Source organism: Apteryx mantelli, chromosome 2 (assembly GCF_036417845.1).
Source record: "Apteryx mantelli isolate bAptMan1 chromosome 2, bAptMan1.hap1, whole genome shotgun sequence".
Classification (NCBI taxonomy): Eukaryota; Metazoa; Chordata; class Aves; order Apterygiformes; family Apterygidae; genus Apteryx; species Apteryx mantelli.
The window spans coordinates 57,839,955-57,863,059 of NC_089979.1; the positions used below are offsets into that span (position 1 = coordinate 57,839,955).

At 38.1% G+C, this 23,105-nt stretch overlaps 1 protein-coding gene across 1 annotated transcript; it reads left to right on the plus strand.

Moving 5' to 3' along the window:
* Nucleotides 1–111: 111 nt before the first annotated feature.
* IMPA2 (inositol monophosphatase 2) lies at nt 112–22,491 on the plus strand. The gene is made up of 8 exons (XM_067290717.1): nt 112–263; nt 6,920–7,053; nt 11,536–11,640; nt 13,110–13,155; nt 15,474–15,582; nt 19,136–19,244; nt 19,434–19,585; nt 20,533–22,491. Exons 1-8 carry the CDS (start codon nt 165–167, stop codon nt 20,646–20,648), a joined length of 870 nt encoding a protein of 289 aa, XP_067146818.1. The 5' UTR covers nt 112–164; the 3' UTR covers nt 20,649–22,491.
* Nucleotides 22,492–23,105: the final 614 nt, after the last annotated feature.

The following is a 23,105-nucleotide window of genomic DNA, read 5'->3' on the forward strand; positions in this document are numbered from 1 at the left end:
CTCGGCGGGGCGGCGCCGGCACGGAGAGTGACAGCGGCCGCCTCGGCGCACCGGGCGGGCGGCGGAGCGGCGCCGAGCCCCTGCTCCGCGGAGCTGCCCGGTGGGTCCCGGCCCCCGCGCCCCGGCCCTGCCCCGTAGCAGCGGGCGGAGGAGCCGCCGCCGCTATGAAGCCGTGCGAGGAGGCGGAGGGGGCGGCCGGCGGGGGGGACCCCTGGAAGGAGTGCGCGGAGGTGGCGGTGCAGCTGGCGCTCCGCGCCGGGCAGGTGAGAGCGCGCCGGGCCGGGGTCGCCCGGGGCGGGAGGGCGGCGGGGCCGCGCCCGCGGCTGGAGCATCCTTCCCCCCGCCGGTTTTATTAGGGGCGCGTTTTAAATTTGGGGGGGGGGGGAGGGAAGGTGCGGCGGAGCTAGGGAGGAGGAGGAGGGCGGCACCGCACCGCACCGCACCGCACCGGCGCCGCCCGCCCGCCCACCGTCACGGCCGATGTCGGAGCCTCCGGTACCTCCTGGTTTGCGCCCCAGCGCTGTGGAAAGACGTCGGGATCCCCGGGGCCCCCTCCTCCGGCAGCTGCCGTTACCGTAAAGATGGAGAGCGGGTGTACTTGGTGACTCGGAGGATTTTCATTTAAAAAAAAAAAAGACGGAAGGGTTTGTCAGTGTGAACACACCTTAATAGGTTTTTTTTTTCCATTTATAAAACAAATGAGCATTTATGCTGCTGCTGAAATGTTTTTAGAGCATGCTGTGATGCTGATACCGATGAACAACCGATATTTCATGCCATGGTGCATTTATCCAGAATATTGTGCATTTATAGACTACAATACCAGCATTTGTTTTTGAGCAGCTTGTCCAGAGAAAAACAGTTGTGTCACAGAGATTTTTGTCATCTTGTTGTATCAGTGTCTTCACAATGACTGAAATTCACTTACTAGAGATAAATTGGCAATGTCTTTGCGGAGATCAACAGTAGCTTGCTTAAGACCTGTGTTTCAACACAGATGAAGGTTAGTCATCTCTGGAGACATCCTGGCCCCATTGTGTGCGATGGCAAAAGTTTGCCAGCTCCAACAGAGCCTAGAAGTGGGATCAGCAGATTGTTCAGATGAGAAATTGGGTAAAATACATACTGCAGCAACATATATTTCTCCTCTGCTTCCATTCTGCTATATTTTGAAAACCACTTTGTATCTGTATGCTATGATTTTTATCTTGAATCCAGGACCAGTAACTTTTCCTTAGTATGTGTTATTACACCTATTTTTCCCTTTGGTAGAAGAAAAAGGGACAACAAAGGTTAACAGAATGCCAGAGGAGAGAAGGCTTGTTTTAGTTATGCAAGGAACAAATGGATAATCCAAATTGGGATGACAGGTCATGCTCTCACTGAATCTCCAAACTGGAGTTTCTCCAGCATGCTCATTCTGCCAGCCATTTCACTAGAGACACTCTCATGACTTGCTCAAGACTCCACACATTATCTCTCAAAATATTTAATTGTGAATACAGCCATAACCATCTTCAACCATTTTAATGGCCCAGAAGACCACAGCTGAGCACCTTTTCCTGGAAGAAATAAACATTCCAGAAGATTAAATTTTGCATCTTTACTTTGCAAGTTGCCATTGCTACCTTGCAACTGGTAGGAAATGGCTGATTCCATGGCAGGCCAAATTAAAACCAGCCAAACATGTTGTTTAAGTAGGATTTGGTAATTTGGTAGAATTTTTTTTAACTTTCTGCGGAGAAGGACCTGGGAGTGCTGGTGGACACCAAGTTAAGCATGAGGCAGCAATGTGCCCTTGTGGCCAAGAAGGCCAATGGTATCCTGGGGTGCATCAGGAAGACTGTTGCCAGCAGGTCGAGGGAGGTGATCCTCCCCCTCTCCTCAGCCCTGGTGAGGCCGCATCTGGAGTCTGCGTCCAGTTCTGGGCTCCCCAGTACAAGAGGGATGTGGCACTACTGGAGCAAGTCCAGCGAAGGGCTACAAAGATGATTAGGGGACTGGAGCATCTCTCTTATGAGGAAAGGCTGAGAGAGCTGGGCCTGTTTAGCCTGGAGAAGACTGAGAGGGGATCTTATCAATGTATACAAATATCTAAAGGGAGGGTGTCAAGAGGATGGGGCCAGAGTCTTTTCAGTGGTGCCCAGTGACAGGACGCGAGGCAACGGGCACAAACTGAAACACAGGAAGTTCCATCTGAATATGAGAAAAAACTTCTTTACTGTGAGGGTGACAGAGCACTGGCACAGGTTGCCCAGAGAGGTGGTGGAGTCTCCTTTTCTGGAGATATTCAAAAGCCGCCTGGACACGATCCTGTGCAATGTGCTCTAGATAATCCTGCTTGAGCAGGGGGGTTGGACTAGATGAACTCCAGAGGTCCCTTCCAACCTCAACCATTCTGTGATTCTGTGATTCATAATGTTAAGGAATGTATTTAATTGCAAAAACCATCAGAGACCCCTGTGGATCTTTAAACAAATGTGCGGGTAAGGCAGTATCTTTTATTAAAGAGTCAATCCACTTTTTGCTAGTCCCCAAAAAAGCTAAATATAGGGACACAAAATGCCTTATGTCTGGCACATAAGGCCAGATGTATGGCACAAACATAGGTTTGATAGGACTAGATTAACTTTTGTTGAAAATCAACTAATAAAATTGAGTCTTGGCCACCAAAAACAGTCGGTTCCACTGGTAAAGTTCACTTTCTTTTTCTTCTGCCTCTTTCCCTTCCCTCAGACTCCTCCATCTTCACCCCCATCCCCAGAAATCTGCTTGCACTGTCTTTTCTGCAGATCTGAGTGCTATCTCCAACCCTGCATGAAATTTTCCCATTTCAGCCTTTCTTTTAAGGTCCTCTGTTTCCTAAATCTATGCCAGATTAGGAAGGCTTAGAATCATCTTATGATTGCATCTTAGAAAGCATCTATGAGAATCGTTGCAAGGCCTAACCTGAAGGAAGGCATGCAAATCAAGATTTTGAATTTCTAGGGGAAATCAATCAGTAATACAGTCAGTAATCCTGATCTCCCTTTTTTTTTTTGCCTGTATGACTGTTTAGTTCATATTGCATCATGTTTCATGAGTATAACCAAAATATATCTTCCTTCCAAATGATACGCATTTTTGCTTTGGAATAATTTTTTTCTAAACTTAAAAGGCTGATAAATAAATGATTGCTTGAATATGTGTCAAAAGTGATGTTGCTGGAATAACTTCCATTCCCAGAGCAAAGTTATTGCCTCTCTTGCCTACCCTGTCACTTACTTCCATTTTTTTAACAAAATATCTCGGGGCCTCCATATTTAGATATTTCATAATGAGAATGGCCATGGTTTTGTAATCTCTATAACTGACTTGCATTGAAATCACGCCTAATCCACTCTGTGAGGCCATATATAACTGAACTTTCTCAGACATCTCTTCTGCTTATTCTGTGAGCAAACTCTACTTGCTTTGTTCATGGCTTGATACTACTTTTTGCATAAGAAAAGCAGGTGGGATTTGACAATTCTTTATTAGTGGAGGGACAGCACAGGCTAAAAATTTTAAGCAGCTCTACTCTGAATAACCACAGACTCTCACAAATCAGCTGCTGTAAAAGTCTGCGTAATCTTGGAACAATCTATAATACAACGATGAAGCCTAGTAAAATACGTTTACAGCCAAAATACAACTTCTTGCTTGCTAGTTTCATTGTACAATAGTGATAAGGAGCAAGCAGATGTGTCGTCAACCTGTAGGTACTTTGTTCTTCTGCCTACCTGCTACAATGACTTTTATCTAGGGAAAAGCTTTTACATAGCTCCACACCCAGTTGGGAAGACCAGGCAATTGCAGTAAGTGTCTACAAAAGTTAACATAAGGCTTCTGCAAGGAGACAAGCTGGGTGAAGTTCTCAGAGTGCTCTGTTCTCTCCACCACAGCACTGGGCTCTAATATTCTTAGTAGTCAGAGGAATTTGGTAGGTATTATTCGATGTAAGTAGAATTCTGGACGACTATGAGCTATTTGATAAATTTATGGAGAATAAAAGCTGTTTCATTTATGATGGTGGGGGGAATCATCTTCGAGTGTTGGACTCTGACTTGCATTACACACCCATACAGGCTGGTGCAGATGAGTAAGATTTCCTTTGTCAGACCCTTTGTCAGGGGCAGAGAATTAGTAGAGACCCATCTGCCCCACAGCATCACCTGCTAGAGGAGGTAAGCTAATACAGATGTGGTGCCCATTTATTGCTGGTAACCTCTGCACAGCACCACGACTTCTCTCTTGCAATCCTCCCCCACCCATGCACCAGTTGCAGAAGATGTGGGGAGAAGCAGTTCCTCACAGGGAACTAGCCATGTGTCCTGCTAGCATGTGTCACAGCCCTCGCTGTGGGCCTGCTCCCGCCACCTGACTGGAGGAGGGGATGGGAGAGAAGGCCGTCCACACAGCTTTGTATCGGGACTATGGCCTTGGGGATTCACATGCACCAAGTGACTGTAAGATGGACCCTCAGGCTGGTGCGTGCCGGTCACCAGGTACCAGCTAGAGAAGGGGACAGGGTGGGTTTGTCAAAGAGACAGAGTACATCAAACCAGTTTAACCACCTCCTCCTGACAGCCGGCTCTTGGATAACAGTGGAAGTTACAGAAGTGATGCTTTTCTTTCGAAAAGCTTTTGATAGCGCTTTTCCATGACACTTTCAAAAATAAATTATGTAAATACATTCTGAATCTGACTACCATAAGGCTACTACACAGCTCTCTGGGAAACAAGAATATTTTCAATAGCTGTCAAATTGGCAGAACATACCAAGTTGGATGCTGCAAAAATCCATTTTTGGACCTGGTAATATTCAGTCTTTTAATGGAGGACTTGAATGACAGAATAGAGTATATGCCCATATAAAATCCAAGTGAGAGGAATGAAGACAGGAATCTAATCAAAAATGGTCATGAAAAACTGGAAAAGGATCAGAAATGTGTGAGATTAAATTCAGTGATGAGAAGTGCAAACTATTGCATTTAAAAAGGAAAGATCGAATACTGGAACACATAATGAAAAGCAACTGACCACATAGCCCATCCACAGAAGAGAACTTTTAACTTCTCCGTTGCTTTTGCAATAAGAGTCAGGTGCGATCTAGCTCTCCTGCTAAACGTTAGCCTGTACTGATTTAAATGGCTGCAAATTCTCCTTAATCTATGTATTCGAACTGAATAGGAGTCAAGAACATGGCACTGCTAAAAAAAATCCAGATATTCACTAATGAAAGAAGTGCTGAAGGCAAGAAATAAGTGGTATTCCTTGTCTGCTTGACTATATGAATTTCTGGGCCCAGTCTTAAGCATCACACTTACTTATGTATACTCAATATAGTAAAGAAGAGCAATAAAAATAAAAGGCATCGCGTATCAGGTTTTTTAGAACAGGTTGCACAACACAGCTGAGATGACTTGAGTGTTTTGGATTTTGCTTTGGACCAAAGAGCAGCCTGAGGGCCTTCTTAGACCTGCACTCTTCTGAATCTATGGTAAAATCATCAAGAAAACCATGCAGGACATTAATGGAATTAAAGAGATTAAGTGGACTAAATATTGTGGTATGCAGTAATGAACTTTAGCAAGAGTTCAAACTGAAAAATATTAATCTGTCCTCAAGCTCAGTAAATAAGCATAACTCATGTTTTACAGCTCATGAAACAGAAAGATTAGTCAGAGGGCCTTCCACACTAACATACATACATAACAGTCAGCAATGTAGATAATATATCAGAACAAGCAGAAAACATTTCAAATGTAGTATTTTAGACTATGGAAAACAAGAGCTGAGACTGAAATTTGGGGATTCCTGGTTCCCAGTCCAGCAGAACTATTTTGTTTGATCATAAAACATTTCTCCTGAGATAGTTTTAAAATACTTCAATCAATGGAAATTTCCTTAAATAATTTAAATATATACGTTTTAGAAGGGACTTAGAATATTGATCTTGTTGGTGCTGTTTTTTATTTAATACAATTCTACACAAATAAGTATTGCTTATTTTTTTTATCTGTTTTAGTTTTCCTAATTTCAAATAATTTATAATTTTCACTGGTTAAAAGTAAGTCAACTACTTTTTCAGTTTGAGCATTATCATCCTGACCCATTTTTTTTTTAATGAAGGATTGAAAAAAAAAAACAGAAAGAAAAAGGTAAAATTGGGGAAAAGTTTTCATTAACTGTTCTCCTATATATGCATTTGCAATGGATGTGGTGTAGTTCTGAGTTAATAACAACAAAACTTTTTAAAAGGAGATAAATATTTTTCCAAAAAGAATCAAGAGTTAGATCACCAATTCCATATCTGGGGAAATGTCTAAATCTTTGTTTTTGTTAAATAAATAGCAATTCTTTTGGTACTAGTGGATGGTCAATGCTTGAAGTTCAGAACATCCATATGCAGAAGAAAAATTTAATGTTACGCATTTTTGTTGGCAAAAATAAACTAACATAGTTTGCTTTATTGCATGTTTTTAAAATAAGAGAGCAGAGGAGATATTGTCCCTGCAAATTAAAAAAAAAAAAAAAAAAAAGATTTACTATGAAATATTTCTGAGTCTTGTGGCTCTTCTTATTCTTACACGTATTTTCTGTAATTTCCTAAATCCCAATGACTACCATCGTCTTTTTTTCTCATTAGATGTATCCCATTCATCAATCCTTTTCTGAACTGTCAAGAGATTCTTGCAGAGTGATTCAAAATCCTGTATTCCCTGAGACTACTCGTTATCTCAGCAGGATTTTTATTTGCAGAAGAAATAGAACAGGTTCTGATAGAATTAAGCCTACAGAGGTTTTTCAGGGTCCCGTGTAATTTTGAAAATAAATATTATTTTAGCGTCCACGATGAAGGACTGAAACCAATCTAATCTGTGAATTTCTCTTTCAGATTATTAGGAAGGCTCTAACAGAGGAAAAACAAGTGTCTACGAAGACATCTGCAGCAGATCTTGTGACAGAAACTGATCATTTTGTGGAAAATTTAATTATTTCTGCTCTGAAAGAGAAGTTTCCCTCCCACAGGTGAGTATCTGTAGAAAGAACCTATCCATGACCATTTTTTCCTGTAAAAGCTGTATGGCTGGCTGGCGTTTAAAGGGAGTTTTAAAAGTCTGTCCCTAGAAGCCAAATATCTTTGGTAAAAATTAATTTTTCTTAATTCAGTTTCATTCAGTTTTATATATCTCTTAAATATGAATCTGCTCCTGTTAGACACTTACATAAGTCTCCTCTTTAAAAAACTATTGCTGCCATATACTCAGGATACGAGATTTTCTAATATTTATGTCATGATCCGTGCATTTTTAAATGTTTGTTTCTTAACTTCTTGAAATGTATTTAATAGTAATGTAATGTTTTTTTCTCCTGTAGGGGTATCTTGTATGAAAGTTTTGTATGAACCTCCATGTTTTTCCCAATACTGATCTGTTGTCTACTGTATAAGAATAATGTGAAGAATATCTATTTTAAAATAAAGCTGATATTAATGATAACAAAGGCCCTATCCTTCAGACCCTTCCATCGTTATCTCTTACCATTATGCATAAGCTTTTGCCAGATCAGGACAATTGTCATATTTAATCACATTTACCTTGTGCTGTGTAGGATCCTAAAATCAGTGAGAAGCAGGGCTGTTTATCATCATTTGATGCATATAAATAAACAAGATACAAGCAAGATACTATCTGGGGTTTTAACCCAAGGTTTTAAAAATAGATCATATTGTTGACTCTTCTGGAACTGTGAAGGTCAATTTGAAAATAACTCCTCCCTGTGCACAGATTAGAGAGAGGTTTTATATTAGTTGGCCGGGGTTGGTGTGATGCAGAGACTGAGCAACTCATTTCCACATTTGACTTCACTCTACAAGGGTAAAATTCCTCTTCCTTCAAGAACCCGTGCAGAGCCTCTGTATCACTTAAATACTGCATAATCTCCCTCGAACTGTATGCTTCTTTACTGGATATGAGCCTTGCAATCCAGTACTGTGCAGAAATAAACAAAGATGAGAATCTGGAGGGCTCAGCTAACACTACATATATTTTACTAATCTGATTCAGTCAGCTATGGTGTTGTAAAAAAAAAACCATAAGAATGAGTAGAAAGAACATTATATACTAAATATGGCTTTCTAAATACGTGTTGTATGTGATCGCATACTGAAGCAGTACTGTACAGCGTAATGTGTGGTTCTTGGCTGTGGTTCTCAAAGAGAGTGCCAGGCTTTACAAACCTATTATTTGTGTAATATTCCATCCACTATTGCTGGCTGTACTCTTTTCTCATCTCCAGTATGTTGTTTCTTTCCCTGGACAGTCTGGCAGAGAACATACAACATACAAATTTCACATAAAGTGGGAATCATCAAAAGCACTCAAGTTACTCAGAATGGGAACAAAAGTTTAAGGTCAACATAGACCTAGAAACTGAAAAATCTCAGACTTTATTAATTCTGTGCAGTTAACTTCTGACTACATGAGCAAATGAAGGAATTGCTATTTTTTCAAAACAGTGTTGTTGGGTTTGGTTGGAATTTGTTCTGACAGTGAATAAATTTAGATTAGCTTAAAACAATAGATTAAAAAAATAGATCAAATAAAGAGTCCACAGTAGCAATCAAGATTTAAATTAATTTAGGGTGAAGTGCAACGTAAACATTAAAAGATTGTTTAAATTGTGTTAGGTCTTTCCCTTAATATGCCTGTTAAAACCATCAGTGAAGATTTCTATGTTATTTCTCTCTCTTTTAAATTATCTTTATTCTTATGCTGACTCAAAAAATGTATCTTAGAAAAATTAAGAGGGATCTCATTGCAATTTGTACCATTTGTGCTGTGGCAGAGTGACACATCCTGAGATATTGGAAATGTACTCAGAAGTAATAAGAAATGTTAGGAAAACCTGTTAAAAACATATTTCTTTCTTCTTGTCTCTGTTTGGCTACTGAATATGCACTGTACTCATTTGTGCTTAATCCGGGTTTTTATCTTTGCTCTATCCCTTCAGCACTCTGAAATACTTTAAGTCTTTTCAAAAGAATATTTTTTCTGGTAGAGCTTTGCAAAATGCAGATACACACAGCAGAGTATCATGGACTACTGGTTGAAAAAGGCTACCTACTGTATTGTTTGCCTGTGTTATTGTTACACAAGTTGACATCTTTGGTATTAATCGTGCCTTTAATCCCATAGCCATTAAAATCAGGACACTGCCATTACGGATGCTAACATCCAACTCTAGGTGGCTGGCTTTTTCCCTCAGACCCCAGTAAAGGGATAGGGGAGCCCTGTTTTGACCCTTCTGCTCTTAAGTGAATATCACTCTTAGCTGCAGTTTATGCCATGCTACAATTTCCCGGCTGTTCCAGCAGTGATTTTCACAGTGTTATTGTGATATGAACAGATTTCCACTAAGGCTAGGCTAAAATTACGAGGCTCATTTTCTGTGGGAGAAAACTTTAATCCAGATTTGAACAGGGGTCAACAGAGCTGAAAGGGTGGTATATTTAATTAACTACTGTGATAACATGGCTACCCCTCCCACTTCTGAAACTGTACCTGTCTAAAGTTTGGTATCCAGTGCTTTAGCCTGAATGTTTTGCTTAGTTTGTATGCTTTTACAGGACACAGAGCCATAGTGCAACACACCTGTAGTGTGTTGGCCTATAGGAGCTATCACAGTACACAGCACTGTACAGCAACAACAGGCTTATTTTAGGCAATGAGTACCTAATTTGTCATACACCTCCTGTTTCTTAAAATTAATCTTGGACATTGTTACCTATCAATGGCACCACTGTACCCCAGCTTCATATTCGAATTTTTGTACATAAGGACTGCAGTGCAGAGTCACCACTATAAGGAAAAGGCAAGTGACAGACTCATGATACTTGAGAGTAAAACACCTTACACAGAAAAACTCTGTCTTTAAAGAGATTCCCCTTTGACCTGTCTTTGACAAGACAACGGCTACAATTCAACCTCTGGTTGGTGGAGCTGGCAGGGCGTTGAAACAGAGACATAATTTATGGGTGAAGATGGAAAATCTGAGATCAGTTGTCAGGTGCTCCATCTCCAGGAAGATGAGTTTCATCGGCAGCCAGCAGTGCAGCCAAAGCTTATCATGTGTTTAGGTCATAATTAGAAGAACTTTAAAAGGGAAAATCAAGTGATAAACACCAACAAGACAAGATGATGGAATATACAGAACAAGCAATCTGCAATATAATATGTTTGAGAACTTCAACTGCTTGTTCAAGTCTTTTTGGCTTCCTGGTTGCACACTAACTCTTTAAGGGTCCTTTTAAATATGGCCTTTCACTGTTCTATTTAATGGAGATTAAAATAGTAACAAGCCCTTCCTGTCATGCCAACAGGGGCCTATAATGCCACCAAATTAGTTGCTTTCTACTGAGGGAAAGGCAAAGTAGCATCTGAAAAATTCAAGAAGTCTCCTTCTGTGCTGTCTGCAGAACATTTTAAGGCCATGGCTGTAGCATTATGCAATTTGTGTCAAGGGCACAAGAGCAATTAGGTGCTACTCTACTTCTAGGGAAGCAACTGTTTCTGCAAAAGGCATTTTCTCTTATTTTTTTTCCTATTTTTTCCTCTTTGTGACTTTGAAAGAATCTTCTTGTTCCTCAAGCATTTGCAGGAACTCTGTATACCAAAGCCAGTTGTTCAAATGTGATACCCAAACCAAAATTTTGTACCAGCATTCTGATTCTGCACATTCTGTATGTGCAGAACTCTACTGAAATCTGTAAGAATAGCACCTGCAGAGCGCTTACAGAAACAGACCCTGAGCAGTTCATGGGAGAGCAAGGATAATTGAGGTCAGCAGGAAATATGCCAGAACTGGATGTACATTTCCCAGGAAAAAAACAAAAACAAAACTACTGAAAGAAATCGGTACGGAACAGAAGACAAGCTCAGATTTCAATATGTGCCTTGTGCATCCAAAAAAAAATTAATTTGTTGATTTACTTTGGGTCATCGGAAGAAGAAAGTTCAGCTTTGTAAATCTCTCGATTTCCTGACTCAAACTACTGCAAAGAAATTCCTGTAGGAGTCAGATTGTGGATTTTCTGAAAGTGCATTATTTCTTACTGACTGAATTTGACTGCAAAGAGCAGCAGGTACATTTTGCAGTTTGTATTATTTACTGCAAGAGACAGGTCTAATCCACAAACTTATGTTCTACAGAAAAGTTTCTCCTAGGATTCCAGGGATGCCAGTTCAGATCCATTTCTGCATGCTTTTCCCCAGCTTTCATAACTGTATATTAGGAGAGTGAACATAAATGGAATTATTTATTACCATGTAAAATCATATGCTATAAATTTGAGAACTCTTTTTCAAAGTTTCTGTGAAAATCACTCACTCCCAAATGAAAAAAAGAAATATATATGTATGTGTATATAATATAAAAATTAAATAGCCCTTCAAAAACCAGAAGGATGGAGTTCAATTTTCTGAGACACATTTTACTCAACATCAAATACAGGTTCATTGCAGAAGAATCCACTGCTGCTGGTTCAAAATGTATCCTCACGGACAGTCCTACCTGGATTATTGACCCTGTTGATGGAACCTGCAATTTTGTGCACAGGTAAGTGGACAGTAAAGTGGAAACAGATAAAATAGCAAAACTCAGCTTCCTGTTAATCCTCCCATTTGTTTAAAGATTACCGTTACTGTGATTACTGTGCTGTTTGCTCAGTCTACACTTACATACACGATTACATTTTCAAACTCAGAAAGGTTTTGCTTAAGTGGGAATCATCCCCGTATTTTTTTATACCTCATGTAGTATATCTCAGGTAGTGAGTGTTTGTGCTGGAAAGAACTTTATATTGTTACCTAAAGGTAAGCTAAAGTTTCTGCTGATTCTCTGCCTAATGACCCAGAAGCTCTTGACTCACAGCTAGTATATATATACCACACATAACATGTAGAGACTTGACCTGAACTGAAGGAACAAGGCTGTACTACGATGACATTTGGCCTAACTCTTTATGTGGTTGTTAAATATTCCTTCTAATAGTGGTGTTTTCTCCCTTTCAATATACATATTCATTTGTCACAGGAAGTACAACCATTGCATATATGTAGAATATAACTGAAAACTCAGCTTTACTGTATAACATGGATTTTATTTTTTAAACTCCTATAATACTGCCTTGCAAAAAAAAATCCAGGGATCATTGCTGCCAAAATATAGAAATTTTAATTCATCATTTAAGTGCTGGGTATTGTAAACTAATGATTGTTCATAATATTTCTGTTTAAAAAACTAAAATATGTTCTGCCTTATAGTTAAGAATTTAACATAATTGCAGTTATCATTAAAAAAAAGTCATTTCCTTTACTCCTGGTGCAATTATATAGAATTCAAGCAGCTGGGAGGGGTGGAGATCATGTACTGGTGTTTCATCCAATAAAGTAAAATTTTCTCTTCCTAGCAATATTTTCTGGACCTTTATTCTACAGTCTTTTTTAAAACATGCTTTTAAGAAATGAATTTATTTCATTATTTAAAGTGCAATTATTATACCTTAGTCACAAGGAACAAATTAAATACATGATCATCACTTTGCAAAAGAGCGGGTAGAGCAACAGGTTTCCTCTTATGTCAATGTCAGCAGTAAGGTATCTCCCTGCAACTTAATTGCTATCTCAAATGCTCTGAGTTCACTTGAACAAAATGTGCTCTCAGAAGTGATTACTTGTTATAACAACATTAATGATTTTAAATTGGATAATTCAATTACACTAAAGCAAAAATATCACTAAATATACAACATGTTATAATATAAAAATACTGATATCTTCATGTGTTTTTCTTGCCTTTTCCCATATTAAGTTAAATTTTTTTAAAGGATTGACAAAGTTAAAGAGACCGAGAAAAGAAAAATGGTACAATGTCAAGAACGTTATTAGCTTAAACTCAGGTAAAGTCTCAGAGCTCCCTGTAGGGTTTCATTGACTAAGTGATTTGCAGAACTAGTAAGTTCAGAGATTTTTCATACTTCGAGAGATTTTTTATTTTAAAGCTACTTCATTTCTTATTTTTCACAGGTTTCCAACAGTGGCGGTGAGCATTGGATTTGCTGTTAACAAAGAGGTATAAAATGTGTTCTTTAAGATGGGTAACCTGAGATCTGACTAGAAGCCTAAAAGCCCTGTGGGAACTTAAAAAACAAAACATCCAATCAGCTACTGCACTGGCTTTTCCATGCTATTTAAGTGTGTTTGGGCATACTCTGCTAGTCTAAAATCCCAGTCCTCCAAAACTTCACTTATGCATACTGGCAATTATAGGATAATTCTTATGAATTATTATAAATATTATAGGATTTGTGTGATTACAAGGAGAGTACTGGAGTGAGCAAGGTTTTGTAAGACAAAGCCGCAATGAGTTAAATATAGTGCTGCCTATTCATAATTTAAATGTATCTCCCAGTGTTCTTATGTTGACTATTATTGCTTCTTTCCTACTAGCAGTATCTGTGAAAGCTAACTGCTGCTATGAGATGTAATTCAGAACTGCTTTCTATGATAAATACAAAATTATGGACCTAGTTTATTTAATCTGACTTTGTGAGTTTTTTTTATAGTAAAATTGCTATACTTCCCTCATGAGAGCTTGATCATAGGAAAACAAAGAAGAACCTAGCCTTCGTGTATGCTATCTTCTTTGAGTTTCCTAGCTGTACTCATTCATGCTAGAGGCTTTTTTCCAGATGTTGCTATTTTACAGTCTGAGATATACAGAAGAAGTAGCTATTCAGATTGTCAAGGAATGTGCCTCGTACAGACTAATTCCACAGTCTTAAAAATATAGAGCTGCCACTGAAGCCAGCAAGAACTCTGTTCAGGAATAACATAGTTTTCAGATGTGCTAGGAGTTCTCACTGATTTAAAACAAATAATGCTGTTTATTTCTCTATTTTGACATTTCAAACATAGAAACTGCAGAGAAACACTTCCATGCTCTTCTGAAGTTTACTCCTTCCCGAAGGTCCTTTTGAATACTATATATGATTACCAGACAGTTTTCTGTAATATTTATTGTTTTCTAGAACACCATCATGCTTTTGATGCTGCATATTTTGGATTATGTAAACAAAACAAAGCTGAAACAAAAAACAAAGAATGATGTTAAAACTCCCTCAATAAAGAAAAGGGCAAAACAGAAAAAAGTAGTAACTTGAAAATGAGCCAAAGTACACACAGGGGAACTGACCTGAATGTAAGCTTTGAACAGCACTGAAGAATTTCCTGCAGATGTCTTCAGGGAAAGAGTCTTTTAATAGTTAGCATATATCAGAAAAAAAATTGGTTTAGATAGGACCTCAGGGTAAGGAGCAAGGACAACCTATTCCCTCTGAACTGTCTCTGATGAACACTGATGGTTATTCTCATTGAATGGGGAGAAGATCTGGAGTCTAGAATATCTGAGATGTTTTCTTGACCTTTTTACCAACTTCTTCTGTGACCTTGGGCAAGTCACTTAATTTTTGCGTATCTCTCTACACCTAAATAAAATATAGTTAATAATATTTATCTAGGGGTGATTTTAGGAACTTATCATTTAAGTTTGTAAAGTGCTTTAAGATCTTTTGATGAAAGATATTAAAGAAATGGAAAAATTAGTATATATCTTGGGTCTAATTTTGACCATCCTTTTCTTATTGGTAAGCAGGCACTCTCACAAAGAGTCCAGTGTTGTTCATTCTCCAAAGCTTTCATTCTGGGTCGCTAGACTTGGTATTTCTCTTCAAACTCCTTTTCTTGGAGTCTTTGTGATTTCATGAGACTCTCACATTTATATATTAAAGGATTTTGCAGAGAAAAATTTGGAAAAGTGACTGGAGTAGACTACTGTGGTTGAAAAGGTGGGCAAATTAAATGCATAATGAAAGATGAAGTGTGTATAAAAGTATCCACTGTTAATAAACCAGGTGTCATGACTTTTGAGTTTGGATGCCTAACTGATCATATTTACGTATTTGGGGTTGCAAACCTTCATGGTCCTGCCAAAGTCAATGGAACTACTTCTATGTGTAACTGCTCACCAGTGAAAGTTTTCATTCATTCAGAATTTGGCCTTAGAGGACTTGCATACTTTCAATAAAAACATGTAATTGAATTTGAAAGCAACTAACATTTAATCCATTCTGATGTGAACACAGATGAGGTGCAAGTAAGAGTTTAGAAGACTATGAACAGATTGCCTTAACTTCTCTTTATAAGCTGAGTTTTATATGACCTATATCTCAAACGTCATAGTAAAATTATTCCAGTGTATTAGCATCAATATAATCTTTGATTATATGTACCAATTAAAATATTGCTGATCTTTCTGCCATTAGTAGTTGTTTATATTTATGATGAGTAATTTGAGTTGCATTCATTTCTTTCCTTTTCAAAATCTTAAAGCTTGAATTTGGTGTAATTTACCACTGCACTGAAGAACGGTTATACACTGGTAGAAGAGGTCAAGGGGCATTTTGTAATGACAAAAGGCTTCAGGTATCAAAAGAGACAGGTTGGTCTAGATTTTGTTAGAACTCTAAAAGGAATATGTTAATTTTGTTTCAGAGCTGTTACAAATCGACATTAGGATAATGAACATCATTATCCTGATGGAAAGTATTTCTTCTGCATGATAATTTTGTTGTTATGTGTTTGTTTTTTTCTGAAAACATCACTATTTTTCTTATTTTCTTTTAAAATATTACAGCTGAATGTGAACTACTCTTAAATAATCCTAAATTGTTTTGATTCATAACTATTGTTTAAAATAATCAAGCATGAGCAGATTCACCAGTTTCATTCCAGTTTCGCCACTGGCATAACCTTTTATAAGCAAATGCAATGGAAATGGTGAATCAGATTCACAGTACTATGGTGGCTGTTATTCACTTATTTTCAGATAACCTTGTACATCATAAAATGTGTTATGTTAATAGACATATATGCTAACAGTAAACTAAAGGATGCATGCTTTACAGGAGTTCCTTAACAGCTTGCTTTTGTGTGTGAGGTATGTTTCAACATAAAAATAGCTACCAACATTTAGTCAACACTTTAATGGAATTAATTTATTGGTAAACCAAATCGTATGTCTGTCTGTTTACCTAATGACAATAGATAACAATGATCAGACATGTATAGATAAGTTTTCTTTTAATCAATCAAAATGCAGTGGAGAATGTAACAGGACAGAAGCAAACACGTGCCAAAAATTTACATCAATGTAAACAGGAGATGGTAAAAATTTCACCCCAGCAAGAGATTTTAGCTTGATCTTGAGCTTTAGGGAGCTTGAAACATAGTAAATTCAGGCAAATTAACTTACAGATTTGCTGTAGTCCCCCAACCAGACCCTGCATCAAGTCTTCCCTGAAATTTGATGAAGTTGGATGTTCACTTAAATTAAGTTAGTGGGCGAGGGTTTCCCCATTTGGAGAGATGGAGCAAACTGTAAGGTCTGTAGTACCTGAGATAAGATTTTAATCCCAGATTATGAATCACATTTCTGTCTGTGCTTGAATACCCCATATTCCACAAGAATCCGTGCTGGCAGAGACTATAGGGAAAAATTAGGGGTACCCCAGGTTGGGTTAGCTGAGCCACTCTTGAAATGGCCTCACTCACATATGTAGTCAGAGTGTTCTGGTCTCCAGTTGAGCAAGGAATAATTTTGGCACATGCCACTTTTGTCCTCCTTTCTCTGGTCTTTCAGTGTCTATATGGGTGTCTAGAACACAGCACAGGAAGGGGACCTTCTACCCTTCCAAATGCTTTGAAATTTTCCTTTGTTTTCAGATACATTCTTTGGTGGTGGGGATTTTCATCAGTGAAAACAGAGCTTCTTTAATCTCACTTCTATTGATGTTTAAGTATATACATTCAGAGTTGTTCTTGTTCTATAAAGACTGTGGCTTCCGTGGAATAAACCAGCCCTGAGAGTGTGTTTCCATGTACCTACATCTGAAGTAACCTTCACCAATGTGTGATGTGTTGGGGAGTCCTAGGCTTCCATGTTACCTCATGCCTTTTGTTTTCAGAAATTAGATTGTTCTGTAACATTAATCTACAAGATAATTTCCAGGCAGACATTAGGATTGTTCGGATTTAATTATTTGAAATTACAGTACACACAAAAGCTGTTCTTTGTTAATGATTAATTTTGTATAGGTCTGGTTTTGAGCTCAGTCAGGATACACTTAAATGAAGGAGCCATCTTCCCTTTGACCTTGAGTGATACTTTCTTCTCACGCTTAGTTTCAGGTCTGGCCTTACATGTGCTAATACTGTATTTTCTTTTTCTAATCTTCTGTGGTCAACAGAACTGGTCTTTTCCTCATAAATGTTTTTGTATCACTGTTAAATCTCTTCTACCAAGCCTCCCTATTTTTCTGCCTTATATCAGAGTGAGGAGCGCTCAGTAAATTTTCTCTTGTACCTTGAATTGCTGAAACCATATTGAGCATTGGGAGCAGACACCTCCTTCTCCTAAGTGGAGTTCTCCCTCTACCTCACTTCAATCTCTTCATCCAATTTCTAACTGGCCATAGCCTTGATTAAAATTGGAGAGATCTGTTTGTTCAGGAGGAATATATTTAATAACTCAAAAGAACAACTGTCTTTGTCATGACCTAGCTGTGACTGGTGTGGTGTGAATGCTTGAGGCATTTCAGCAATGAGGCATGCATCAAGTATTCCGTAATTATAACTTGGGTCTGTTATGCAAAAAGATCTAAGGAAGATTGCTTTCACCATCCAGAATTTTCAGTTGTGGCTAAACAGCGAATACCCTGCAGCATGTCTAGATCGGTGTTTCTATATTTCAAAGCAGTAATTTAAAAAGTGACTGTTAAATCTATATTCCTACAGTTAAGCTTTGTGATATCCTGTAACTTTTAATCTAATTACATATCTGTTACTCACCAACCACTTACCACATTGCTAGAATCCATAATGTTCCTCTGTAATACTAAATTCACTGGTAGCCTGTTAAATTAAATGATGTCTCACTCTATCCTAATTTGCTTTTGAAAACCTCCTTGCTACTTCTGCTAAGAATTTTCAGCTTATGCAATTAGCTGTAATAACCAGGTAGACATTCCCTGTGTGAATGAATGTTTAGCCTTTCATGCAGGGTAGAAGGTGACACCTGACACTGGACACAGACTATTTAATAAGTAATCAACTTTGAGGTTCGTTGTATCTTTAACACCTCCTGAGTTCAACTGACATAGAAGAAGCAGGGACACTTGGCATTTGACCAGCTGTCTCCACCTAATTTGGCATAAGGTTCTTATATTCTAGCAATATCTCCTGCGAAGACTACTTCAACACCTTGCAAGTCACTGTGAGTCTTCCCTTTAACTGCAGTAGGCTTTGACTGTGCATAAGACTAATATCCTCATCTGCTGTAAACCAGAATTGTCTTAGCTGAACACAATACAAATGCAATGTTACTTTATCATTATTAATTGAGATATTGTTTTAGTTTATGGTAAGAAAGAGGTTTCTTCAATCATAAGGTGTCTTCACTCTGAAATGTCAGAATGAAGGGGAGCTATGACTGGATGACTGATACTTAGGTAGAAGCTTTTCACTGATCTTACTATATTCTTAAATCTTTAATTGTTAACGAATTACATTAAAGTTCTCCATTCAAGAACCATTATGTTTTCAAATGTAATCCGTTTAGTGTCAATAACAGTTGCTAGGTCACTGGATTATTTTTAGTTGATTGCTAATGTTAGTGAATTTGCCAAAAGCTGACTGGTCAATGAAAGAAAACAATGTATGGAAACAGAAGGAATATAAGAATGCATTGTTATTTTTAATCTTCCTGTTCTTTACAGAAAAAAAAAAAGTATGTTTAGATAAGAATATTTGATATGAAAAATTTAGTCTTGTTTCAGTTTTTAATGCGGAGTCACTTATCCTGTGAAAGAGTTTGGGGTAGAAAGAGGATATGAAAATTGTTTTTCTGTGAAAAGTCCATTACTGTTTAGTTTGAAGAAATTTCCAGAATCTACCTGGAAGCTGTTAAATTAATGGAAAAAATACTTACATTGCAGATATCTCGAAGGCCTTAATTTTAACAGAAATCGGTCCAAAACGTGACCCTGCAACTTTGAAATTGTTCCTTGGTAACATTGAGAGATTGCTCAAGGCCCAAGCACATGGGTAAGATATTTTAAAATGTCTCTGAAAGTCATTAAAACAACAACAACAAAACAGCACTTCATTAAGTTTTAAGTAGAATGTAATTGTACCTAAATCAAGTACATTGCACATTTGCAATCTTGACACACAGGTTGAAATCTAAGGCATTTTCTGCCTTACGTTATTTTGTCCCCTTGTCGCTGTGTTTAGGGTTCGTGTAATCGGAAGTTCTACCCTGGCGCTGTGCCATTTGGCATCTGGTGCTGCAGATGCCTATTACCAGTTTGGCTTGCATTGCTGGGACTTGGCAGCAGCTACAGTCATTATTAGAGAGGCAGGTGGCACTGTGATAGACACTTCAGGTGAGTAAAATATTCATTTTTTCATTGACTTTTTGGGACTGAGTGGTATTTCAGGGCAACTTTTGTTACCTCAGCACAGTCCTTTTCCTGTGATTCAGTATCATTTCTAGCAATATTCATTAGAAATGTCTGTATTCTCCATTAGACTCTGACTGGTTATTCATAACACAGTGATGTAATTCCATCTTGGGGTTTCATCACATCAAAGGTCTTCTGAGTCAAATTGTCTTTCCATGACTCTGAGTAACTCCTTTAAAGCATCAGATTTTCTGTAAAGACTAGCCCAGAAGGTTGCTAGTTATGCTCAGACTCCAAACAGATTTCAGCAGAGACAGACAGCATCTCAAGAAGGAAGGACTGTCAGATACATGTGTTAACATTACTGACTAGGAAGTTCTTAGAGGGAGTAACGGACAATATAGTTTCTGGTTTATTATTTTAGATTATTATTGTATTCATTTCTATGGTACCCATCTCCAGAAAAATGGGGCTCTAAAAGAGTGAAGTTTATTGTGACCACTGTGCAGATATTGTGGAAAGATACGTGGGACTAAGGATGCTATTCTGATTGAACTATTTTCTGTTTTATCCCTTCCTATCACTTAATTTGCAAGAAAACACATCTTGATTTTTATCTGAGAGAAAACAAGGAACTATTGCATTTATTATTGTGTGCTGAACAGATGTAGATATTCACTGCTACTGTTGCTTGCTTTGGCATTGTATCTAGAATTTTTTGAAATTATTATTTTTGCAAGAGATTTCAAGATCTCAAGATTTGATTCAAGATAGGAGTTCCTCATTTGGGTTTTCCTTCTCATCCCAAAATGAGCTATGTGAAGTTGTTTCAATGTTTCTGAACCTATTTAATTACGGTGTGGTTTATATATAAGAATATGTTGCCTTTTTGCATGACCTAAGACAGTTCTTAACCCTCTTGTCCTCAGGGGGACCTCTGGATCTTATGTCCTGCCGAGTGATTGCTGCAGGCACTAGAGAAATGGCTATGTTCATAGCTCAGAAAATACAAACTATTTACTACAGACGAGATGATGAAAACTGATGGAAATTAAATTCTTGTAACATGGAATCTACCCTCCTGAACTACATAATTTTAGCAAGATGGGTGGCTTAAAGGGTACGTGATTTCAGCAGGATGCTTTCTGTGGAGATTTTGTGTCAAATATTTTTTACAAATTTATTACAATGTAGGAAGACATGGGAAGATTTTTAAACCTCTAAGGATCATGTTTCCTTTTTAATATGTATCTCTTTCAGCAGTATCTTTTTTATAAGATAGCATATTTTACTTGTAGTGTTTGTTTCAAAAATAAGTTGTAATTTCATATCTGTGGGGCTGAAATTTAGTCTTTTGTAACATACAGCTAAAAATGGAACTTTATTTTTACAGATGCAGATCTCAGGTAAATGAGCTTTAGGACTGTAGTAAGGATGAGTAGTTAAGATGTGTGCCTATAATACCCTTGTTCTGTGATACTTAAGAATGCAATAAAAATGACATTACTATTTCCTAACTATGTCATATCTGTATATATGTATGTGTACATATATATATATGTCTGTGTGTATATATACCTATACATGTATATGCAAGTATACACACACACACATATATATACACACACATACCCATGTGTATATATGGGTATCTTGGATGTTTACAACAATTTAGAGAATGCATAGAAGAAAGCTAATATTAGATGTTCTTTTAAGGTAAAGCGTATATGTTACTTGTGTGACTTCAGTGGGGGCTATCCAAATGGCTAATAACAGAACTGATCATGGAAAATGTTTAACGATTTTACAAACTGTCTGGCTAGCTCTTGTTTTCTTTTATCCCATTTCATTGGGATAAATCATACTGTCCTCCTACAGGCCTCTGTAAGATATTCAAGCCTGAGAATACTTATTATCACAGAGTAATTATAGTTAAAACCAAGAATATTGAACTTCATGAGTTATTCACAGTATTAACTATGACACACAGTAGCAGGCCAGCTGTGTCAAAGAGCTGTTGATTTTAGTGACACTTTGAGCAGTATTTGCCCCCCACTGGCAAATTATTAAAAATAAGCACATGTGCTATGCTTGCAAAAAGGTAGTTGTAAATCACATGTCCTTCTCACACAGAGCTGTAATCACACTTTTTGAATGGAGAAAACTGTAAAATCAGTTATGTACCTTTTGTAAAAGCACAGTTGCTCTCTACCCTTGTATCTAGCAGTTTTTAATTCCATCAAGGTAATCATTTTTTATTGAGATTATTTTTATTGAAAAATAGGTAAGATGAAAAATAAAAATAGTTCAGATGAAATCACCTCTGATTTTTCTTAAAAAGTTGAATTTAAAGATATCACTTTTTTGCAAGAGTGAAAATTAAATAAATGAATGCACCAAAAAATACCTATTGGTTAAAATTTTTTTAATTTGTTTTTACACTGCATGTGTAGACTTTGTAAATGTGCTCAGATATCTGTCTAGAAAACCCAAACCAGAGTTTTGTAAAATAACCTTAAATGTCTTTCTTGCAATGAAAAATGTTTTTCACTGAATGTAACAGAAATTCTGTGAGATCTTTTGATTTTTTTAAAGAGAAATACAAAGTGTTGACTGTGTGAAGAATGTCTAAAATGTAGGCCTTTCATTCAACTCAGCATTGAAGAACTCTGATAGTTTCTCAACAGGCAGACAATACTCTCCATCGCGGTGATCCAGCTCTTCGTATCCCGCTGTTGCCTGTCTTCTGAAGCTTAGATTGTAAGCCTCTTGGGGCAGGGACTGTACTTTGGTTCTGGGTTTGCACAGTGCTAATAGGATGTGATTCTGGTCCGTGGCAAGGCACTGAGGTGCTATAATAATGCAAATAATAAATACTAATAAGCTCACTTGTCTCTTATTCTCCCTCCACCCCCTCTTTCAGAGGACAGCTGAGGTCTGAGTGACAGATGTAGAGCTTGGTCGCACCACTGTGATCCCAGGGGGCTTAGCCTCAGCAGCCGTCAGAGCAGCGGGGGCTTTGCTCCAACTTCTGCCACCGGGATAAACTCCATAAGGAAGCTTACCCAGGCAGGGGATCACGGGTGGTGCAATCCACTCCCCTCCTCGCCCCGGCGCCCTGCTCCGGGGAGGAGCTGGCGGGAGAAGCTGCTGCAGCCTCCTGTGAGCTTCCCAGCAGCTCATTTCTTCTACAAGGAAAGTCTCTGACCTATTTAAGGCTGGTGTGCGCTGCTGCCGCAGGACTCGGCGAAGCAGGGAAATCTGTGTCTTCACTTAAGTGGCACACACAAGTGCCTTGCTAAATTGGGACCTAAATCTGCAGGGAGGGGAGAGGTTTGGAAATCCATTCACAAATTCTCTTGTTTGTGCCTGGATACAGCTTCAGTTTTGGTTTTACTTGGGCTGTAGTTCAAGTCTGTTAAACTGGCACTGTATCTGAAAAAGCAATCCTGTCTTTTCCCCCACCTCCACTGCTTCCCGTATGCCAGTACAAACATTTTTG